The sequence below is a fragment of the Rhinolophus ferrumequinum genome, chromosome 12 (assembly GCF_004115265.2).
Source record: "Rhinolophus ferrumequinum isolate MPI-CBG mRhiFer1 chromosome 12, mRhiFer1_v1.p, whole genome shotgun sequence".
NCBI lineage: Eukaryota > Metazoa > Chordata > Mammalia > Chiroptera > Rhinolophidae > Rhinolophus > Rhinolophus ferrumequinum.
In genome coordinates, this window is record NC_046295.1 from 53,877,197 (window position 1) to 53,899,193 (window position 21,997).

The window sequence follows — 21,997 nt, forward strand, 5'->3', positions numbered from 1 at the left end:
CTGTGATCAATTGAAAAGTACCAAAACCCTCCCCAGGGGGGACATTGTGCTTAAGTCAGGATCTTGGCCAACCTGGGAAGAGGGTGCAGGGTGTGCCCCTCAAGTGTCTATCCTCGGGGACTAGCATACTTGGCACACAGGTACTTCGTAAATATTTGTGACATGCATGAATGAGTGAGGGCAGGGGAGGTAGGTGGCGCCTGAGAGGTCTCCTGTGAACCTATCCAGAGTTGAGTCTGGTCTGGGAAGATAAAATGGGACCAGGTCACAAGTCACTGAATGCCCAGCTAAGGAGTTTGTCTTTATTCTGCCAGCAGGGGGTGTCAGCCCTGTTTGTGACAGGACAGGACCTGAATATAGGTTAGTTTCATTCTTCAAAGAGAGGAAAAATGTTCTTACTCAAGGGTCATACCCGCCCAGAAAGTCTTTGATATTACTTAATGGAGAAATTGCACTAGGTCTTCCAGATAGCTGGATTCTTTTGTTTCTCAGTTTAATAATTAAGCCCTATGTCTACAGAATAAATAGAGGCTATCCCGTGATAAGCTCCCAATGAACTGCTGAATTTCCTTCTGTCATGTCCCCGGAACTCTGGACCCTGCTGAGTACAGGGCTCAAGCACAGTAACCCTTCCTAACCTGGGTTCTGGTGTAATACTCGGTCATCTCTTTCCTCACTCTGCCAGCTGACTGCAGCACCAGCCCATGGCTCCTGGAAAGAGGTCTGTAGTGGGGTGCTATAAGGCTCTGCTCTATTCGGTGTTTTATCAGGTGGATGAATTCAGCGAAAGTATTCAAATGCCCCAAAGCTCCAATGAATGTACGTTGAATAGGAGAGGCAACGTTCAAAATTGCTTGCATAGGTTAGAATGGTAGAGAGAAATCAAGTGTTGAAATAGTCTCCAGATACATGTTAAGTTTTATGTTTGGATTCAGCACTCAAATGAGAAGGTGTGAGAGGGAAAATGAAATCTACCGCACAGGGTTGACTCCAGGTTCAAGGGGGTTGTGTCTGGAGCATGGTAGTTCCTTGAAATGGGTCCTTATTCCGGTAGATGAAGTTTTGCTGGACTTCAGCATTTTCTCCCGCTTTAAGGTGGCTGCCCTGGGGCAGTCATTGGCCATTCAAAATGACCCTTCCTTAGTGTGAAGAGAGAAATCGTGGAATTGAGAGTGAAGAGAGAAATTGTGGAATTGAGAGGAAAACCACTATGATAATCCAAGGATTTAAAATATCCTTTTGAAGCCTGGGCAAATGGAGCCAGTAAGCACCAGGCAGATGGGCACTCAAAGAAGAGATAGCATCTCCACGTGCCTGGAAAGAAAAGAGCTTTGCAAGTCTTTTCCCTGAACGGTGTGGCATAGATGCACCAAGAACTGCTTTTTCCAGGGAAGGAGAAGACCTGGTTCTAAAGAAAACACGTTTACAGTGTTTCTTTGTTTCTAGGCATCCAATAAAAGAGTGATGTTGTACCTGAGTTTTCATTTTTCGTTCATTTTTTTCAATTTTGAGAACAAGCATTTATGGGGCCTCCCCCTGCATGCTAGACGTTGTGCTGAATCAGGTCTATCCTGGCTTCTAAGCCACTCTGACCTAGCAGGGGAGTTGAGACTTGGGCACAACTAACGAATGTGACTGTGTACTCGCAGCCATTCCGTACCCGGCAGAGAACAGGCGCCCAATAATGGCTAATGTTCATTGAGTGCTTCCTTTGTCAGGCACCCCCTAAGTGTTTTACGTGTATTAGGTTATTTCCACTCTAGGTCCACTTGTATATATACACTTACCTCAGACAAAACAGGGGATCAGAGAGGTTGACAGTGTAACTTGCCCAAAGTCACACAGCTAGTAAATTGTGGAGGTGGCCCCAAAGGTCCCCACTCTGAACCACTGCACCAGACTGCTTCTCCATAAATACGAACGAAGAAAGAAGGCCTAAATATGTGCCATAAAGAGATGGCAAGCCAAGAGAAATAGGATTCCTCTAGGGTGATCAGGAGACACATCATGCCAGATAGTACACTGGAGGTGGGACTTCATGAACTTAAATGATGGTGAGCGGAAGTGGGGGAACGTGCTTGAGGTAGGACGAAAGGGTTGAGTGGCCTGAATCTGTCAGTTATGGTTCTTGCTTACTGCCTCCATGACTCTCTCCTGCTCCACCAGAGCTGATTAGACCAGAGCTGTTATGGACTGAATGGTATCCCCACAAATTCATATATTGAAGCCCTAATCCCAGTATCTTGGCATGTGACTGTATTTGGAGATAGGGCCTTAAAAAGGGTAATTACGTTAAAATAGGGCCCTTCGGATGGGCCCTAATGCATTCTGAGGGGTGGCCGTATAAGAAGAGGAAAATACGATAGAGGAAGACAGCGAGGAAGGCCGTGTGAGGACACAGAGCAGGCAGTGCTCTGCAAGCCAAGGAGAGGCGCCTCAGAGGAAGCCAAACCTCCTGGCTCCTTGACCTTGGACTTCAGCTTCCAGAACTGTGAAAACATAAAGGTCTGTTGCTTAAGTCACCCAGTGTATGGCATTTTGTTACGGCAGCCCTAGCAAACTAATGCAAGGGGTATGTGTTTGAGTCAAAGACAGAAAGGCATGTGGACTGGCCTATGACGTGCCTGGGGGAAAAGGTAAACTAGGACAGATCTTTTCTTGGTAATTAGAACTGGGGGGAAACCCTGGAAAGGAGCCAGTAAACGTTAGGGGTGGAGTGTGAAAGGATTCCATGAACTAAAGTCAGGATGGTGATGAGTTGAAGCCAAGAGAGAGCAGAAACCAAAAGGAAGGAAAGGGGTTGTGCCATAGAGAAAATGCATTGAAGCAAAAATGCCAAGGGCAGAGAGACAAGAGGAAGAAAGGGGGCGGAAGCATTCCCGAGTGCCTTGAGCTCCCAGCACCTTCCCAGTTTGGGTCCCAGCCCTTGCAGGGTGGTATTAGGAAACCCTCTTCACTCAAGGCAACTTGTTCCTCGTTCCTTAAAGATTTAGAGTAGCACGAAAGGCTATGTTTAGGGATGAAGAAGCAACTTAAAGAAACCCACAGACGTGTAGGAAGCCAGTGGAAATCAGGCTGGAAGGTAGAAGCAACTTCTTGGAAGGCTAGGCTTGGAGAGCTAGGGTGGGGAGTGCAGAGTACGGGAGGATGCACTGCAAAGTGTGAGCTGTGCTTTAGGGAGATGGATGTGTGCACCGAGCCGGGAGACGGGGCCCAGGGCTATTAGAGAGCTCTTATGATCATCCAGACAGAGGTGGAGAGCGCGGGACCTGGGGCAGCAGCAGTGCGAATGGAAAGTAAGGCGTATGGACTAGGCTTAGACTAGAAGCTGTAGCCACCTCCAAAGTGTGTAATGCCTCTAACCTAGTGGAAGGTTATTCCTTATTCATGTAAAGTCTCAAATGGCGATTCCTAGTATCCCTGAGTGTTGATTCAGGGACCCAGGCTCCTTCCAGGTTGTGGCTCCACCATTCTGAGCACCAAATCCAAGCTGGTAGGCGGGGAAAGAGGACGTGAACACGACACACCCACGTCCTGAGCCCTCTGATACATAGGTGAAGGGATGGATCAGAACCGTTGGGAGGCACAATGAATGGAGTGAGAGAACGGGAGGAGCCGCAGACGCCGTGTGGGTGCTAAGAGTGTGGGGGTGCCATTAACCAGCCTATGAGCTGATGGCTACAGTGGACTGACAGAGAAGGACACCTAGGGTCTCGTTCCCATTCTGTCCCTGAAGATCATATGGAACCAGTGTGGCCATTTGGAATCCATAGGCCATTCTGGTAACTGGGAAATCTGATCACATTATCCACTACGTACTTGTAGGTGGGGTTCAGTTTTGAACTTGTCTCCAGCCCCTCCTCCCAGAAAATGGGTGGCCTTGTTTCCAGAGAGAATCTTAAAGCCAGTGGTCCCATTTTCCTAGTTTATTGCCTTGAGGGAGAGTCCTGCTTTATTGCCTATAGTAATTTTTACAGTTAGCCAAAGAGGCCTCAGCTGCTGGGCAAAGCTCTGATAGTTCAGGGGGCCAGTGCTTACAGCAGGGGCCTAAAAGAGGCAGCAAGAGCCCAGGAAAAAGGAAATCGGAGGGAAGTTCCTGCTTGTGCGGCGTGAGCATGGGAGGAAGAGCAGAAGAGCCAACCGTGTTCTGAAACAAGGAAGAAGGCCGCTTGCCTGCTTTCATTTCTCTGGTAAATATTTGACTGGGTGTTTGCCTTTCCTGTGAGTTTTGTGGGCGCTGTGAAGAGAACTGGGCAGAACACCAGAGGATCACACGCAGTCATAACCAAGAGGCTGGAGAAGCTCAACAAACAATCTAGAGAAGCACATTGCTCCCCAGGACTGCAGGCGGTGTTTTCCCACCGAGATGCTGTCCACAAATGAGAGGTAAGTCACAGGACAAGGTTTAAGACAAGTTATGCTGGACAACCACATGTTCTGCAGCCGTTCTTTGATGTTGTTGATTCATGGTAACTGGGAAAAAGGCATGGTTTAGCTCCTTTGTAGGCAGGCTGGCACAGAGGAAGGAACTGTGCGTAGGGTTCCTGGATGAGTGGACAGATTTCTGTTCGTCTTCAGTGTGGAGCCACAGAGTGGAGCAGAAAGAGCCCAGAGATGGTGTTAGAGGACCTGGGTCTGAGTCCTGGCTCTGCAGTTTCCGACAAATCTCAAAGCCTCAGTTTTCTCATCTATAAATCGGGAGTACTAACACCTGTCCTACCTAGCACAAAGGTTTGTGGAAATCCTATGAGAACAAGAATGTGAAAGATCTTAGAGAGCTTTAAAGTTCTGCCCAGATGACAGGAATTAAGAATTCTCACTCAAACATTTACAAGTCTATTATTTAAGAACTGAAAAGGCTGTTCCAAATATACACAAAATAGAAGCATCGCTGTCTGGTGTCGTAATGTATCTGTTAGGGTTGTTGAGGGACACCGTGGAGGACGAAACAGAGAAAAGCAGTCGTGCAAAGATGGACAGGCATCATGAGAGTCACTTGGCAAAGGAGATCCCTGAATCACAGGCACCAGGCAGGAAGGAGGAAGCCTGAGAGCAGTGTGTGGGGAGGGACATGTGACACGAAACAGACTGTAGGTGGTTGGAAGGACAGGCGGACAGAGAGCGGGGAGTCAGCTGCGTGGATAGGACCGCGCACTAGAACGTCTGAGGGAACTGCTCTCTTTTTCCCCCTTTCCAGCTGGGCTCCTTGAGGGACAGGCTACAAGGTTAGCAGGGGCGTTTAGTGGACATCTAGGAAGATCCCTCTAGTGACAAGGTGGAGACTAGATTGGAGGGGGCCATGCTGGAGGTGGGAGACCTGGCAGGAGGCTACTGGGCAGCCCAGGTGAAGATGACCTTGGCCTGGGCTAAGGTGATAGCTGTAGGGATAGAGACGTGTCTGGATTCAGTAGGGATTGGAGAGGTGACTGGGCTTGATATGGGGGTGACTTGGAAAAGAGGGAGTTGAGGATGACTCTGGATCTCTAGCTTTGACTAAAGGGGGGGTGGTGGTGCCATTCCTGAGGTGAGGACCCCAGAGGAGGAACAGGTTGGAGACGGTGTTCGATTGGGACATGTTGGCCTGGAGTGCCCATGGGACATCCGAAAGGAGATGACCAGGAGGCAGGCAACTGACCCCATGGTGTGGACTCAAGAAAAGTCTGTGCTGGTCCCGAAGAACTTGGCCCATCCCGTGGTGCCAGTTGGGACCTCTTGCCCCCTTACACTCGTTTTTAAAAAATAGTTTACCATTTGCTTTTAACACTTTTTATTTATTTTTAAATTGTTTTTTTCAGTTACAGTTCACATTCAACATTATTTTTCAGTAGTTTCAGGTGTACAGCATAGTGGTTAGACGTCTAGATAATTTAGGAAGTGATCCCCCCGATTAGTACCCACCTGGCACTATACATAGGTGTTACATTACTGACTATATTCTCTATGCTGTACTTCCCATCCCCACTCTATTTTGAAATTATCAATCGGTAGTTCTTAATCTCCTTACCTTTTTCACCCCGCTCCTCACTCCCCTCCACACATGACATTCTTTTGGAGTCAGCACGGTGCCCCCATGGCCTCCGTCCCCTCCATCACGCTCGTCTCCATTAACACAGGATGCCTGTCAGGGCCCTTCTCACGGGCCGGGCTCAGGCCTGAGCATGTTCTGATTTGTCGACCAGGGAAGAGGAGTGAGTCCTTGCCCTCCCCGAGGAGCCCAGACTTGGACCCTTCTTCAATGTCTGAATGTAATTTTAGTGTGTGAAAGCGTTTCCTGTTTAGAAAATATAACAAGGGTTCAAATTTCAGCTCTGCTGCCCTCTAGCTGAGTGACTTTGGGCATTTACTTGACCTCTCTAAGCTTCAGTTTTTCTCATCCGTGAAGTGGGAATAATAGTCCATGCAGCCTAAGTTGTGAAATGATTAAGTGAGATAATAACTATAAAGACCTTAGTTCAATGTCTGACACATGGCAAACTTTCAATAAATGCTGCCTGTTGTTATTTTATTAAGGGAAAGAAGTAAAAATGAACATTGCTTTATGGACCATGAAGCATGGCGGGGAGCCTTCTTCAGTTGCCAATTTTTTCCTTGTAGCTCTCGCTGAGCTTTTCCGACATGGGTGAAACACCCCATGCACACCCTCTAAAGGAGGGTACCCACCTGGAGCCTCCCTGTCCAGTAAGCTCGGAATGAACGGGGGCGGTCAAGGCAAAGACGAATAAACAGAGATCTGGGTACAGAGGATGAAACAGGGAGCCCCTGGGAGGAAATGGAATAAAGACAGGCCAGGCACGAAAGGCCACGTAGTACCTCATCTCTGGTCCTCAAAGCTGAAGTTACGACCTGTGTTTGAGTCCTACTGTGGACCAGAGAGAGCCCCTCTCTGAAGATGTAGCGAGACTTGGGGAATGAGAATACTGTGTAAACTAAACTGTAAAGCACTGTTCCTTCCCACCAGGCCCGTAGCTCAGTGCAGGGGGAGATCCCACAGCTTGGCCCTGGTGCAGAGCTCTGCTCCCAATCTGGCTGAGCTGATTCTGTCTCTCTGAGATGGTTAACCAGCTGGCTCACTGGTGGAACCACGGCACCCAGCCAGGGTGTCTAGCTCCTTGGTACAGTGGCTCCTGTGTCTCCATAATGCCAGTGCCAGCCCAGGAGAACGCCCTCAGCGTCTGCTAAGGGCCAGGCTGCTGCTTGGAGTTCCCACTCCCACCTCGTGGAGCAGTCTGGGAGGCAGTGTTGGGAAGGTGGAAGCAGGCCCGAGAACCAGCATGCACAGTGCTTCTCAGTTAACAAAGCACCATTCCTACCCATTCTCTAATGATCTAGGGAAATGATGACACCACACCCATTCTACAGATGAGACAACCAGAGCTTCAGGGGAAAAATGACTCACCCAAGGTCACAAGGTCTGACTCCAAATTTCAGGATCTGCCCTCCATGCACATGTGAGGACCCACAGCAGGATGAAAATACATTCACACCCTCTGAAGGAGGGTACTGACCCAGAGCTGACCTTTCCTAGCTGTACAGCAAGGTCAAAATGGACAGTAGAGGTCAAGAAAATGGAACAAAAACAAGGGGTCTTTGTGACTTTCGTTATAGAACTTACCCCTGATTCTCAGAGTCACAGAAAGTGACAGACAGAGACAAACCAACAGGCAATTAGAGAGAGAAAAACACAGATGACTTTCTGGGAAGACTGTCAGAGGCAGGCCTGAGGGCAATAGAGGACCTGTAAGGTGACAGACAGCCTGTGTGGGCTTTATGATAGTCCTGGACTTAATTTTATTTTATTTAAAAAATGCAAGCTTTTTATTATGGAAGTGTGCAAACTTACATAAAAGCAGAGAGACTAGCGTAAAGAACACTCGTATTGCCATCACCCAGCTGCCTTAGTTGTCAACACATGGCAGTCTTGTTTTGCCTACACCCTCACCCACTCCCCCTCCTCCAGACAGCCTGTCATTTCATCACGGATTTCATTTTTGACGGGAAGTTTGCTTTCCCCCGTGAAATTCTGAAAGCTCTGCACCAATGACCTGGCATACAAATCCACTCTCAGATCTTCATAAGTCCCTGCAAGTCTCGTGTTTTTGTTCTGAGAGCTCAGACCACCCTGGCCATAGGAACAGAAAATCACATTGAAGAGTCATAGAATGTGGCAGTTGGAAATTACTTAAGTGATCAAGTCCTGGCTCCCCAACCCACTAGCTGGGTAAGCTTGCACACGTTTGCTGATCTTTTGGTGCCTCGGTTTCCTCATCTGTGAAATGGGGTGATAATAGTACTTCTCTCATGGGGCTGTTGTGAGGATGAAATTTGTTAATAAAAGTATAACCCTTAAAGCATAGCTTGGCACACAGTAGGCCCTTGAGAGATGTTAGCTTTCCATCCATCCATTTAGGAAATATTAATGAGCACCTGCTATTGCCACATGTCGGGCCAGGAGCCGGGCACATGGAGATGAATGCCCCACGGAGCTCACCATCCAGTGAGGACACCGCCCCACGAAAAGACATTTCCAAACAGTGGGCTGGCTGCCGTGACAGTGGGCTGGCTGCTGTGACAGTGGGCTAAGTTCCAAACAGTGTGGCCTTCTCAATTCACAAGTGACTAAACTGAGACTCAGGGGACCCCTGAGCCACACTTACCAGCAGAGATGGGGCGGACTCAGCAGTGTTTCCTAGCCAGGCCTCTTCTCACGAGGGTCTCAGAGGAGGCTGCTGGCTTGGAATGGCAGTGGGCCATTCTAGGCAAGGGTGCCATGCTTTGGGCCACCCTGCCTGCAGCATGGAAGTGGGAGAGTGGTCATGGGGTCAGGTGTGGGCAGCTGCTCGGGCTACTGCTTAATCAGGTGAAGGACTTCAGTCCACTGTGTGGTCAGGGGCTCCAGGGCTGGGGAGTCCCTGACACCCCCACACCTAGCAGGAAGCCAGGGCTGCCAGGCAGGCTGCCCATGACACGCCCATAACTGGACTCAGGCTGGGGAGGGGTGCTCAGCCTGGAGAAGGGCTGACCCCACGCATTCCAGAGACAGAGGAGTAGACAGGGTCTGGGGTGTAAGGAGGTAGAAACACAGCCAATGAGAGTCCCCTTTCGGCCCAACGAAAGGAAAACCCTTTTCTTTGGTCAGAGCTGTTCAAAAGCAGGGAAAGGATGGGAAAAGAAGATCAATAGTCACTGAGCACTGAGGCACTTTTTCAGGGAAAAAAGAAGTAGAATGATATCTAGTTCCATCACTCAGAGGTAACCATTGTTCGTAAATTGGGGATCATATTTTTTATTGTTTTTTTTACTTAATAGTATATCATAAACACTTTTCCAAGGCATCGCCACTGGAAAGCAGACCTCCTAAATTGGGGGGTGCTGTTTTGCTGCTGCCCTGCATATGTTGTCCACCCTTCAAGAGACCTGTTCCACTACTGGGCCCACCAGGAAGGAGTAGGGGTCTCAGTGGCTTTCTAACTTGGGTGGACTCCGGTGCATGCTTCATCTGTTCACTGCCATGGCTGCTGGAGTGGAAGCGTAGCCCGGGGCACCAGACTCTGTTGCTATGAGCCCTGTATTTAGAGAGCTGCACCATCCACCTTCCTCGAGCTGACCTGTTTCCAGCTGCTACCAGACTAACTCTGGTTCAGCCTCTCCAAGAAGAAGACAGGCTCAGCAGCGAATCTGTGTCGGCAGGGTCACCCATTTAAAAGAGTCCAAGTGGGTATGTATATGCTGACACGAGAAATTTCCCTTCTTTTATTAAATGAACTTCCTTTCCTTTATTGATTAATTGAAGAAATCAAGTTTAGTCTGATCCCATTTTTGCTTAAAACTATATAGGTTATAAACACATAATTGTGGGAGAAGAAAGAATTTTTATTTGCTGCTTTATACATTTGTCAATATTTTGGATGTTTTACAATGAGCGTATATTGCATTCAAAATGTTATACACACATATGAGGGAGAGATTGAGAGAATCTTAGCTTTCTGGTACATACATTCAGGTACCACTCTGATTATTTCCTTAGCTTATATTTTTTGTAAGTAGAATTCCTGGAAATGGAATTGCTATATTTTAAAAGTTCTTGGTGTATATATTACAAAATTAATCTTCAGAATGGCTATATACCAGTTTACACTCTGGCTACTAGTAAGGGAATACCAACTTGTCTTAACCGTCAGTAAGGCTGGGGACTGTTTTCAATAATTCCCAATTTAACAGATAAGGTAGCATTTCGTCTTCATTTCTATTTTCATTACTACTCGAAATTTTAAGCATTTATTGAATATTTGTATTTCTTTTTATTGATGGCGTACTATTATTGGTTGGACATTTTTGTTTTTGTGGTGCTTCTCTTTTAACCTTTATTGCATTTTTTCTCTTCCTGTACTTTATTGGAGCAATTGAATTTTCTTTCATATACACTTTTAAATATTCTAGTTTACATTTTATTTATATTCTTTCTGGTAGTTAACTGTGGATTTTCACATACCTACAATGATATTTTTCTTATAAAGCGTAGAAAGGAAAAACAGATTTGTATATCACCCTCCTAAACAGGAGGGGAACTTGGTCATTGTTTTGCTTCCCTCTGCATCCACACCTGGCCCTACCCACCTCTCCCTCCTGCCATGTGGGATACCATCTGGTATTTCTGTTTCACAATAATCACTTACTTAGATATTTAACTAATTATATATTTTGCTAATTTCTTTGATCATTGTTACTTTTTTCTTTTTTTTCCTAAGGAGGGCACAGCTCACAGTGGCCCATGCGGGGATCGAACCAGCAACCTTGGTGTGATCAGCACCACACTCTAACCAGCTGAGCTAACTGGCCACCCTGATCGTTGTTACTTTTAAATCCTTCTTCTAGATTTGTTTTTCTTATTTGACAGTTTCCTCCAATATTTCTTTCAGAGAGAGTCTTTTGAGTCCTCATGTTTTTAAAAATGGTTTATATATATATATATATAAATTTGTTTATATAGTAAATTTGACTTTATATATTTATATTATAAATAAATATTTTATGTCTATAATATTTATATTTATAAAAATATGTTATATTTATATTATTATATAATTTGTATAAATATAAGTTTATATGATAAATTTATTATATGTGTATATATTTAAAATCCTGTGATCAGTATTAACAGTCAGTTTTGCTAATTTCTTGGCCTACTGTTGCTTTTTGCACCCCTTTACTTCTTCCTACATTTATTCTTCTTGTAGAGAATTTGCATGTGTAATTACCACAGAGAGGTTCTGTATTACTTCCTTTCCTCGGGAGTAAGATCTTCTATTTGTTGAATTTCTGGCTCCCTTTTGTGGTGTAATCTTTCCTCAAATGTTTGATGGTTCTTGATGTGTGCTCATTTTCGTGATGGAGCTTTCCACTGGGATATTTGCTTTGGTGGGAGGGCAGCTGCTGCCACGGCTAGTACTAAGGCCTGCTCTCAGTGCAGCGGGGTGGAGGTGGGATGTCTCAGGAGCTGGTCTTCTGGAAGCCAAAGCTCCTGGCCCCTCCCAGGTGCCACCTGTGTTCTGGGCCTCTCTGTGACCTGTGTGTACTATTGCCAGAAACATAAACTGCACTGCTCCCGGCTGGCCAGCATGGGTGACAGGAACTGGGGTCCCTGGGAGACCCCAGTTTATCATTATGTGATCTGTCGGCGGCCCCATCTTGCTTCAGCTTCTCGCACTGAGGATGGAGAGCACTTCCTGTGTGGTCACACAGTCTGTAGCCATGTTGACTGAGGCTTTTTCTCTTTGAACTAGTCCCAATCACTCTCCATTGTTCAGGATCTTCTTTCTAGTAGTTTCTGTGTCCTTGATAGATTCCCTTCTTGCTTTTAAATATGGCCATGTTTTCTTTCTTTTTAAAAAACTGACATTTTTTCCTATCATTTTGAGGGTTTTGTGTGGGACAGAGAGACTGATGTATGTGCTCAGTTGACCTGCCTAAAAGCAGAAGTCTGGCTTTTACAGTTTTATCACATTTCTGACAGCGTAAGTTCCCCCCCACGACCCCCACCACTTCTAGGATGTTTCAGCTCTACGGTTGCACATAACTGGGGAACAGTGGGATTTTAAAGAATTACGGGGACTTCGCCGTGCTCATGGGCTCCCCAGAGGAGTGCTCTTCCCTGAGATATCTGAGGGAAAAGGAGGAGCTGGCCAGGGAAGGAAGCCCAGATATGGCTGGCTGGATGCACTGGCGTAGGGAGCAGAGGGAGCAAAAACCAGAGGTGGGAGAGTGTGCCAAGTGGTGGAGTGGAAGGCAGAGCATGAGTGCAAAGAGTTGTGGGAGCCCCAGAAAGGAGGAGGCCCCTTTCAAAGAGAAGTCACAGAACTGCTGTCACATGTTTCAGGCATGAGGCCCCAGCAGCAGACTGCAGACTCTGAAGCCTGGAGAGGACAAAGTCCACAGTCTGCCGTCTAGATAACCAGTCTGGCCCCAGCAGGCCAGCAGTGGGTCAGGAGAGGGCTGATACCCCTTGGGCTCTGGTTATGGAAAACTGTGTCCCTGTGAAGGTACTAAAATTGGAATCTCAGGGCTTCTCACTTGCACAGGGCCCTTCCAAGACTCTGGGAGGGTGGGAGGCACCTTAGTTAAGTATTTACATGGTGTTATGTTTTCCTTAAAATGTGAAAAACGTAAGATATTGTTGTAATTACATTTGGAAAGGATTTCCAAATTATATAAGTTTTGGGCTTCACAGAAGCTGAATCTGCCCCTGACTGTGTCATCAAGAAAGGAAGGAGTTAGACACAGTTAGCAGCGCAGTTGATTAGGCTGGAGAAGGAAATCTGCAAGATTAGGGAAGACACACCAGAGGTGAGCACACTGGCTCTGAGAAAGCGAATTTTAAAAAGATCAGGTGATCTTAGTGGGCTGCAACCACACTCCTGCCGGTGATGGTCAAGGCTGAAGGGTCGGTGAGCACCCAGCGACTAGTGATGTCAGGGTGTTTTCTGGCTGTTTTTCAGGACCAGACAGCTGAATGGCACCTGTGTGGGCTCGGTGGACATGGAGCTCTTCCTCCATTACTCCCTCATCCCATCAGTAAGTAAAGGCATGGAAAGGCCGAAGAGGGTGGGAAAGCGGAGCTAGGTTGTTTCCATGTACAGGCTCCCAAGGGGCCCGAATAGGTCAGCAGAGAGACATCAGCTAGATTTCCTTGACTTGCTCTCCTACATTATGCACCAAAAACACAGGCAGAAGACGGCTTTTAATGGCCATATAGCGAGGGACACTGGCTTTTAGAGGCGTCAGAAAAGGCTTTCTTGAGGAAGCAATGATGGAGCTGAGTTCTGTTGGAAGCTGCAGTAAAGAGCATTTCAGGCAGAAGGGAAAAGCACATGTACAGTCTCTGTGGAGGGAAGGAGAATGGAGAGTGTGAGGAACTGAGAAGGCCAACGTGGCTGGAGTGCAGAATTGAGTTGTCGCTGTCTGGGGAGGCAGGCAGAGCCAGCCAGGTGGGCCCTGTGGGCGCTCTGTGTGAAGGAGTTTTGTCTTCATTCTAAGTACAATGGGAAGTAATTGGAGTGTTTCCAGCATGAGGGTGGTATGATCAGATTTATGTCTTGAAGTGATCACTCTGATTTCAGGGTAGGGGCTCAGGTTGGAGGTGGGCAAGAGAGGAGACAGGAGGAGACATTAGGAGATGGTTGCGGGGGTCCCGGTGAGAGGCAGTTGACGGTGGTCAACTCAAGACATTTGGGAGGTAAAAACAATAGGACTGGATAATGGGTTGGCTGGAGAGGTTAGGGAGCGGGAGAGGTTGAGGATGACTCATTTTGTAACTCGCACAGCTGGAAGGATGGTGGTGTCTGTCATTCACGAGGTAAGGAAAATTAGAAGAGATCCAGGTTTGGGGTGGGTGAGGGAATAGAGCAGGGAGGAAAATCATGGGTTCCATTTAAGACATACTGAATTCAAGGAGCTTTCAACACATCACAAAGAAATGCCAACAATGTAGCTGGATGAACAGTTATGGAGCTGAAGATTCAAGTTTGTGAGTCTTCTGGGTATTGGTGGCCATTGAAAGCATGGGCGGGGATGAGATTGCTGAGGAAGAAAGGATCGGGTGATAAGAGGTGTTGTCCTTAGACTGAACTGCGAAGAACTCCAAATCTAGTGGTTGGATGAGGAATGATCCAGCGAAGGACACTGAGAAGTAAGGAGAAAAACCAGAAAAGCATGGTTGATGGAAGCCTAGGGAAGAGTGTTTCTAAGAGGTGCAAGTGGTCATCCCTGCAGAATGCTGCTGAGAGGTCAAGCCAGACTTGCTTGGGCTTCAAGCTTACATTGGATGGAGCAAGAAGATGGTAATTAGTGATTTTGGGCAGAGGTGTTTCCATGGAGTATGGGGGTAGAAGCCAGGTTAGGGGGCTGAAGATCAAGTGAGAAGGAAATGGAGGCAGCAAGTGTAGACAAGTCTCAAGAAGTTTCTTATAAAGGGGGAGAGAAAAAGGGCATCAAGAAAATGACTGAATCCACAGGAAAAAAAAGTGAAGGAGGATTTGCAATATGACATTTTTACAGATGAGGAAACCGAGGTTCAGAGAAGTTAAGTCTTCCTCCCAGCCAGTATGTGGGAGGACTAGATTTGCACTCACGTCTGTTCAGGGCAACACAAAGGAAAGCTCAGTGTAAAACTTTCAGGAAACTCCAGGTATGTGCAGCCAGCTGTCTGCCTCTGGAGTCTGAGGGGCCCAGACATTCTGAGCACTCTGCTCACCCACGTGTTCTCTTTCAGTGCAGGCACCGAGGCCATGCTGGGGAAGAATGTTCCCACTGACGCTCTCATCTTCTCTTCCTGTAGCTTTTCATCATTTTGGTCTTATCCTTTCTCCAAAGACGGGAGCACCGTAGGCAGACAGATGATACTTCTTACCTCCTGACGAACCACTTTGAAATCATCATGTGAGTGGATCACTACAGCTTGGGGTACCCAGTGATTGGGGCCAACACCACCTGTCAGGCCAGGATAACTCCCAGTTACCTGCCCCCCACCTCTACCCTGCCATGGACTGCCCTGCCCTGCCCTGTCCTGCCCCAACCTAACCCAGCCCAAGATCTTGAGAGTTCAGAATTGGCTTCCAAGCCATTACACCCTGGGCACCCAGAGCTGCCCAGAGGTGCTTAAAACACCTCAGGGGGACTCAGGTCACCATGGGAAAGCCTTCCCCCTCAGGACTATGGCTACCTCAGGACGCAGGAGGGAGACAGTCCCCTGTCACTGGCAGTAGCAAGCCTGCTGTTGGGATGGCACCATCGGTCATGCACTAGGAGAACCTGCTGGACCAGAGTGCTTCAGGGCCTTTTCTAGCTCTGCCGTTCTGTCTCTGCATCCCTAATCATGTTTTTCCTTGAGATCTAATTGTTCCTATCTCTGCCTCATCACCCCCTAATAATTAAGAACAATAAAGCAGTTAACATTTATTGCACACTGACTATGACCTAGGCACTGAACCATTTGCTTTGCCCACATTACTTCGGCGAATCCTCTTGCCAGCCTACCATGGTGAAGGTTGTTAGTGTCATGTAATGGATGAATAAACTCAGGCTCAGAGAGCTTAAGTGACTTGCCGAAGGCCACACAGCTAATAAGTGATAAGAGCATTAACCCAGGTTTGGTTGATATTTGCTCTGATTCCCCCAGTGTTACAACCTAAGCAGGCTCAAGCATGTGGACATGCTGAGGCTTCAGCCTTGGGCTCTGGAGAAGGGAGAGGAGGCCAGGATGTCAGGGCTGAGGCCAGGGTGACCTGAGCTGCAGGGTGAGAGAAATCCAACGGCAATGTCCGAGGACCACATATGCAGCTCGAGTCAGCAGACTCATGCTGGATACTACCCCTTGGAGCTGTCAGCCCGCCCAAGTTGCCAGGTCTAAGCCACCTGGGCTGGGACACAGAGAAGGACTGAGGATGGTGGTTCAAGGCGATCAGACTCTGCCCTGGGCATTTGGCATGTTGGACCTGGTGCCGGACTTTTTACGAAGTAGGAGCTTTCCATGAATCATGTTAAACTGCTTTGAATAAAATTGATAATGGCACAATTCGCATGTTCCCTGGCCACTTTCCCATCAAAATCTCTGATTTTCTGAGTAATTTTGGTCCACCATCTTTAGTTATTAATAACCCCTCACATGTACATGGCACTCCACCGTTTATAAAGCAGTTCTTCATTTGCCGTCTACAATGTCTCTCTGATATGAGGAGAGCAGGGGTTTCCATCTCTGTTTTAAAGATAGGGAAACTGAGTCTCACATAGCTTTTAAGTGCCACAGGTGAGATTGATTAGAATTCAGTTCAATAAAGTAAGTGTCCATGAATGTGCAGTGAGCACCTAATCTTTTCAAGATCCTATGCTAGGTCCTCACCCCAGAGGAGTTTATGGTTTACTAAACAAGTGATAACACAAAGGGACGCGTGGTGAAACAGGGACGTGAACTTAGTACTGAGGGGCCCCTGACAAGGCAGCAAGGAGGTGTGCGGAATGGGAGTGGGGGAGTGGAAGGCATTGCAGTAGAGGGGCCTTCTGAGCTGATCCTTGAAGAGAACATGAGAGCCAGATGGGCAGGAAGGTGAGATCCAGGCCCTACCTCCCAGGTCCCTGCCTGTAATGCATTGCTCTCAGTGCTACCCTGAGTTTTCATTTAGGTCTGCTTCAAATGGCACTTCGCTGGGAAAGACTTTTCTTTTTGCAAATGCGATTGCATACTCTGATGTAGACAAATCTCTTTTGGTTAGAAGAAACAGGTATCCAGTAAAGCTTGTTTTCATAAAAGGAAAAGATAGTATTTTTTTATAAAGTTACAGGGATCTCACAGATACTGGCAAGGCCGGCCTCATGGACACTGGTGCTCTTGAGAGGGACATCTCTGGGAGACGGATTCTTTCTCTCTGTTTCTGCTTCTCTGTGCCCCTGGGACTCCCTCAGTACCATTTTACCATTTTCCTCTCTACTACCTGACTTAGAATCTCTGCTTCCTTAAAACCTCAACTTGCCTCTAGCACTGATTCTGATCCCAACTTGGCATGATTTTCCAGAGTAGAATATTAACAGCTAACTGGCTCATATCCTCAGGGTCATAAATCCAAAATATAAGACCAGGCATCTGATTGGCCCATCCAAAGTCAGGTGGTCACCCATAGTCCAATCGACTATGTCTAGGAAGGCATGATCACATGGAACCAGCACAGCTGATGATGCTGAGACCTTCCCAGGGATATTGGAAACCAGAACTCTCATAGATTGTGGCTGGGTGTAGGGCAGGCTTCCCATGGTCTCTTGAGTCATACTGCCTATGTCTCTCAGAGATGAAATTCATTCCATTTTGCTTGTTGTCATGACTACTGGTGTCCTTGCTTGTGTCCTCCTAGACTTAGAGAACCTCAAGGGAAAGACTTTGGTCTTCCTCACTTCCATACCCCGAACCCATGCCTAGCCCCAGAACAGAGGGCCTAAGAAAATGTCAGTTGAAATGAATAGTTCACTCCCCAATAATTCCCCCCTCAGGATGGGATGGAGACTTCGGAGATGAAATGTGGGAATGTCTCAGCGCCACCTTCTGGCCTCATGAGCTGTTTCTCTTGTTCACAGACCTCTGGACTTCCTGGGCACTTTTAGTAACCGATGGTCCTATGGAATCGCCTTCGGGGCCACAGCCAATAAGATCATGTTCTTGTTCTCGGAAGGCTACCAGCCCCTGCAGATCCCGCAGTGGGCCCAAGGTACCAGGGCTGCCTCACACCTGCTGGGAATTTTGCCTCGCCCAGAAAGTCTCAACGCTTTTTTTGGGGGCCTTTCATCCAGTTAGATTCAGAGGTCGTTTAGACATAGTAGAATAAAGGTTTAGAAAGTAGGTTCACCACCACCCATCCTAAAAACCTCTCTTGAGTCATAGCTGTGGCTACCTTCTTGATATCAGTAGGCTAGGCCCTCAATAGGATACTCCTCTAAGAACAGGTCTTATTTGTTTGGCCATTGGTCTAGGGCATCTTAGTTCTCCATGCCTCATGTTCTCCCTGAAATAGCAACTCTAATCTATAGGTTCAACCATCCCTAACATGGCAGCTTCCAAACCTCTCTATCCAGCCAGTTTTCTTTCATGGGCTCTATCCCTTTATGAGCCGATGCCTGCTAATATCTAATTAGTTTTTAGGGAAATGCAAATTGAAACCAAAATGATATATCACCACGTACCTCTTAGAAGTATACAATTTAAGTTTTGACAAGTGTTTACATCTGTGAAATCATCACCACAATCAAGATAATGAATCACAGAAATTTTTTTTTAAGGAGGGCACAGCTCACAGTGGCCCATGCGGGGATCGAACTGGCAACCTTGGTGTTATTAGCACCACGCTCTAACCAACTGAGCTAACCGGCCGCCTGAACCACAGAAGTTAACTTGTTCCTCTTTGTAATGTTTCCTTGCCACCCCATCCTGTCACTGTCCCCATCTCCAGGCAATTATATATAAATGGAATCATACGTACATATGGAATCATTTCATATGTAGGTATGGAATCATACATACAAACATACATACATACAAAATGTACTTGTTTTTTGTCTTTTTTTGGGGGATCTAGTTTCTTTCACACAGCATAGTTATTTTGAGGTTCATACATGTTTAACATGTATCAGAAATTAATTCCTTTTTCATTACTGAATAGTATTGTACTATATGGAGATACCACAGTTTGTTTATCCATTCACCTGTTTTGATTTATTTTCAGTTTTTAGCTTACAAATAAAGCTTCTATGAACATTACACCTCTTTGTATGTAACTAGGTTTCCATTTTTCTTGGGTAAATTCTTAAAAGTGAAATGGCTGGATTATGTAGATCATATAGTAGATTATACTTTTTAAGAAACTGTCAAACTCTTTTCCAAAGTGATTGTTCCATGTTAGATTACCACCATCAGTATATGAGAGTTCCAGTTTCTCTGTATCCTTGGCAACGCATGGTCAGTCTTTTTAATTTTAGCCATTCTAAGAGGCATGTAGTGGTATCTTTTAATTTGCATTTTCGTAATGACTAATGATGTTGAGCATATTTTCATGTGCTTATTTGCTATCTCTATACCTTTCTTGGTGAAGTGTCTGTTCAAATTATGTGCCTGTATTAAGAAAATTGGGTTTTTTCTTCGTATTGAATTTTGAGAGTTCTTTATATAATCTGTATGTAAATCTTTTATCAGATGTATGAATTGCAAATATTTTCTCCCAGTCTGTGGTTTGTATTTTCATTCTACCGACAGTTTCTTTTGTAGAGCTGACGTTTAAAATTTTGATGAAATTCAATTTATTCTTTTATTCTTTTATTCTTATTCTTTTATTCTTTTAGTCATTTCTTCTTTTGTGAATCATGAAACTATGATTCATAAGCAATCATGATGATAAGCAATCATGCTTATAAGAAATGTCATATAAGAAATCTTTGCCTAAGCTAAGGTCATGTAGATTTTTCTCCTGTGTTTTTTTTTTTTTTAGAAGTTTTGTAGTCTTAGGATGTTTTGCATTTAGGCCTGTGATACATTTTGGGTTAACTTTTTTGGATGTAGTATGAGATATGGATTGAAGTTCCTTTTCTTGCCTGTGGATATCCATTTGTTCTAGCACTAGTTGTTACCAAAACCTATTCTTTGCCCACTAAATTGCCTTTGTACCTTTGTGGAAAATCCATTGGCTACATACGTGTGGGTCTATTTCTGGACTCTATTCTGTTCCATTGATCTGCAATGTGCAAAGTTTCCAATTTCTCCACATCCTAGCCAACCCTTGTTATTTTCTGATTTTTTAAATTACAGCCATCATAGTCGATGTGAAGTAGTATCTAATTGTTGTCTTGATTCGCATTTCCCTAAAGACCAATGATGTTGGCGTCTGGCTGGGCCAGAACAACATATACCCTCATTACATCCTCATACTTCCTGTTGGCTTCTTCCCTCCCTTTTTTTCTGGACCCACCAATTCCCAGCTCCGAATGTTCTGTTCTTATTTTGGATTCTTACTGCACTGTTCTGAGAGGGGACTTAGATGTCAATTAGACAGAGTTCATGGGACCCAGATACCTCTAGCATCTTCAGACCTCCCTCAGGTCTGCTGATTCAAACCTATGAACCATGACCTTCAACACCTTGCTCAGTCGCAGCTGTTATTTCAGCTTCAATTTCTTATGAGTAAGTATCTGCTGGCAATTTGGGGTTCCTTTGTTCTCAGGCCTTCAGACATCCCATTGCCTTCCCTCTGCTTCCTCTTACTCAGGTGTTATAATATCAAATGGGTCTTGTCACCTGGAGGTGTTGTAGGTTTTATGTTTGGGTTTTGATTTTGCCGTCTTAGTTGTTCTGTCTGTTTCCGTGACAGCAGCAATTCAAGTAAATGAATAAACTTATGCTGTCGCAGCTTCTAGCCTCATAGCAATTATTTCTTTTATATTGTTTTCTCCTGCTAGTCATCTGCCACTCACATTCACACAAATAACTAACTACCCCAATCAGCCACCTCCTATCCTTTGAGTGAGGAATGTCCTTCCTTCCCTTCTTCTCTCCCTCCTCAAACACCTGCTTATATGTCATGGCCTTGCTAAATGTCACCGGCTCCAGGAAGCCTTCCCTGACACAGAGACCCCAGGTGAGGTCAGTGGCTTTTTCCTCTTGTCCCCACAGCAGGTTGCATGTGCCTCTGTTACCATACGTATCACCACACTCCCCTCCGTATCTCCCCTACTGGACTACAAGGGGCTCAGAGCAAGAAACTTGTTCATTCCTTCTGTGTCCCTAGTGCCTGGCTCAGGACCCAGCTCAAAGCAGACACTTAGTGAGGGTCACCTTGCATGATTAGATTTTATTGCATCCTGTTAGCCTATCTCAGAGCTGATTAGTGGCAGAATTAATGTTATCATTGAGATATATATACACACACACAGTACGTGGTATTACAGTTTACAAGAGGGTTTTGCAAATCACCACTCTTTGTGCTGCTATGGTACACTTGCAGTGCTTTACTCTCAGTGATAATTTTTTGTTCATTTGTTTGTTCATCTGTGTGGTCTGTTTCCAGCCATTATATTGTGAGCTAATCAAAGGTAGGGACCAAGTCTTCTTTATCTCAATAGATAGCCCAGTGCCTGGCGTGGATGGGGTACCAGGAAGGGTCTGTTGCATGAATGAATGAGAGACGGTCCTTCATTCCTCCTTGTGCTAAGCTGGGGCTTGTCTACTCATCTCTTTGGGTCCTGCGGTCCATGACTGCGAGTCAGCACGAAGCCCCACAGCTTCCCTGGGCCTCCCCTGCGCCGGTGAGAGGAACTCACAGCATCTCTGGCCCTGTCTCCCCCAGCCTTTGTGCTTCTGATTGGAGGCATCGAAGTTGGCCTGTCCCACCTCCCCTTCTTTGCCTGCCTCTCATCGGAGTTCCGGCTGGTCAGCTCCATCCTGGGCTTCAGCTACTCTCTGACCTGGTAAGACAGACTTGCCTGCCTGCCCTCCTGCGATTCCTTTGGCCGTGGCTGAACTCTGGACAAAGGGTTGGAGGTGACCTGAGAACTCTCTTTGGGAGGGCACCTTTGCCCAGAACTGAGGCCCGGTGGGGTGGAGTGGCTGACTGGTCCCTGGTCCTACTGCAGCCCCTCCTGGGGACTGCACTGGAGTCTTCTGAAGCTCAGGCCAGCATTCCGTCTGTTCCACATGAGGCCGCTCATGATTCTTCTCAGTCGTCAGAGATGTAGAAGAATTCATTTCTGTAAATTGGCGGGAGTCCCTCAGGTGGAAGCAGGAGTCCTGTATGGTTGCTGCTTCTCTGGAGTCCAGGAGAAAGTGCTGGTGCCTCCGGTGGGCATTCAGGGCCATCTGTCTCTCTCTGCCTCTCCACCACGACCAGCATCTAGCACACGTACCAGTCAGTCGTATAAAACCCCTGCGTCGCTTCACCCATCCACTTATTCACTCAGCACACATGCTGTGACCTCCCCA

The 21,997-nt window shown here is 46.4% G+C and overlaps 1 protein-coding gene across 3 annotated transcripts in view; it reads left to right on the plus strand.

The window, feature by feature from the left end:
- The window catches only part of LOC117032342 (stimulated by retinoic acid gene 6 protein-like), a 46,996-nt gene that overhangs the window by 3,992 nt on the left and 21,007 nt on the right, over nucleotides 1–21,997 (plus strand). The window contains exons 1-5 of one of the 3 annotated variants that reach the window (XM_033123773.1): nucleotides 4,005–4,386; nucleotides 12,993–13,068; nucleotides 14,831–14,931; nucleotides 17,614–17,744; nucleotides 21,366–21,486. In XM_033123773.1, the coding sequence (XP_032979664.1) occupies nucleotides 4,367–4,386; nucleotides 12,993–13,068; nucleotides 14,831–14,931; nucleotides 17,614–17,744; nucleotides 21,366–21,486 (449 nt within the window). In that variant the 5' untranslated portion in view covers nucleotides 4,005–4,366. Of the gene's footprint in view, nucleotides 1–4,004; nucleotides 4,387–12,496; nucleotides 12,841–12,992; nucleotides 13,069–14,830; nucleotides 14,932–17,613; nucleotides 17,745–21,365; nucleotides 21,487–21,997 lie in introns of those variants that run through there. The other 2 variants (XM_033123776.1, XM_033123774.1) reach the window with 2 other exon arrangements.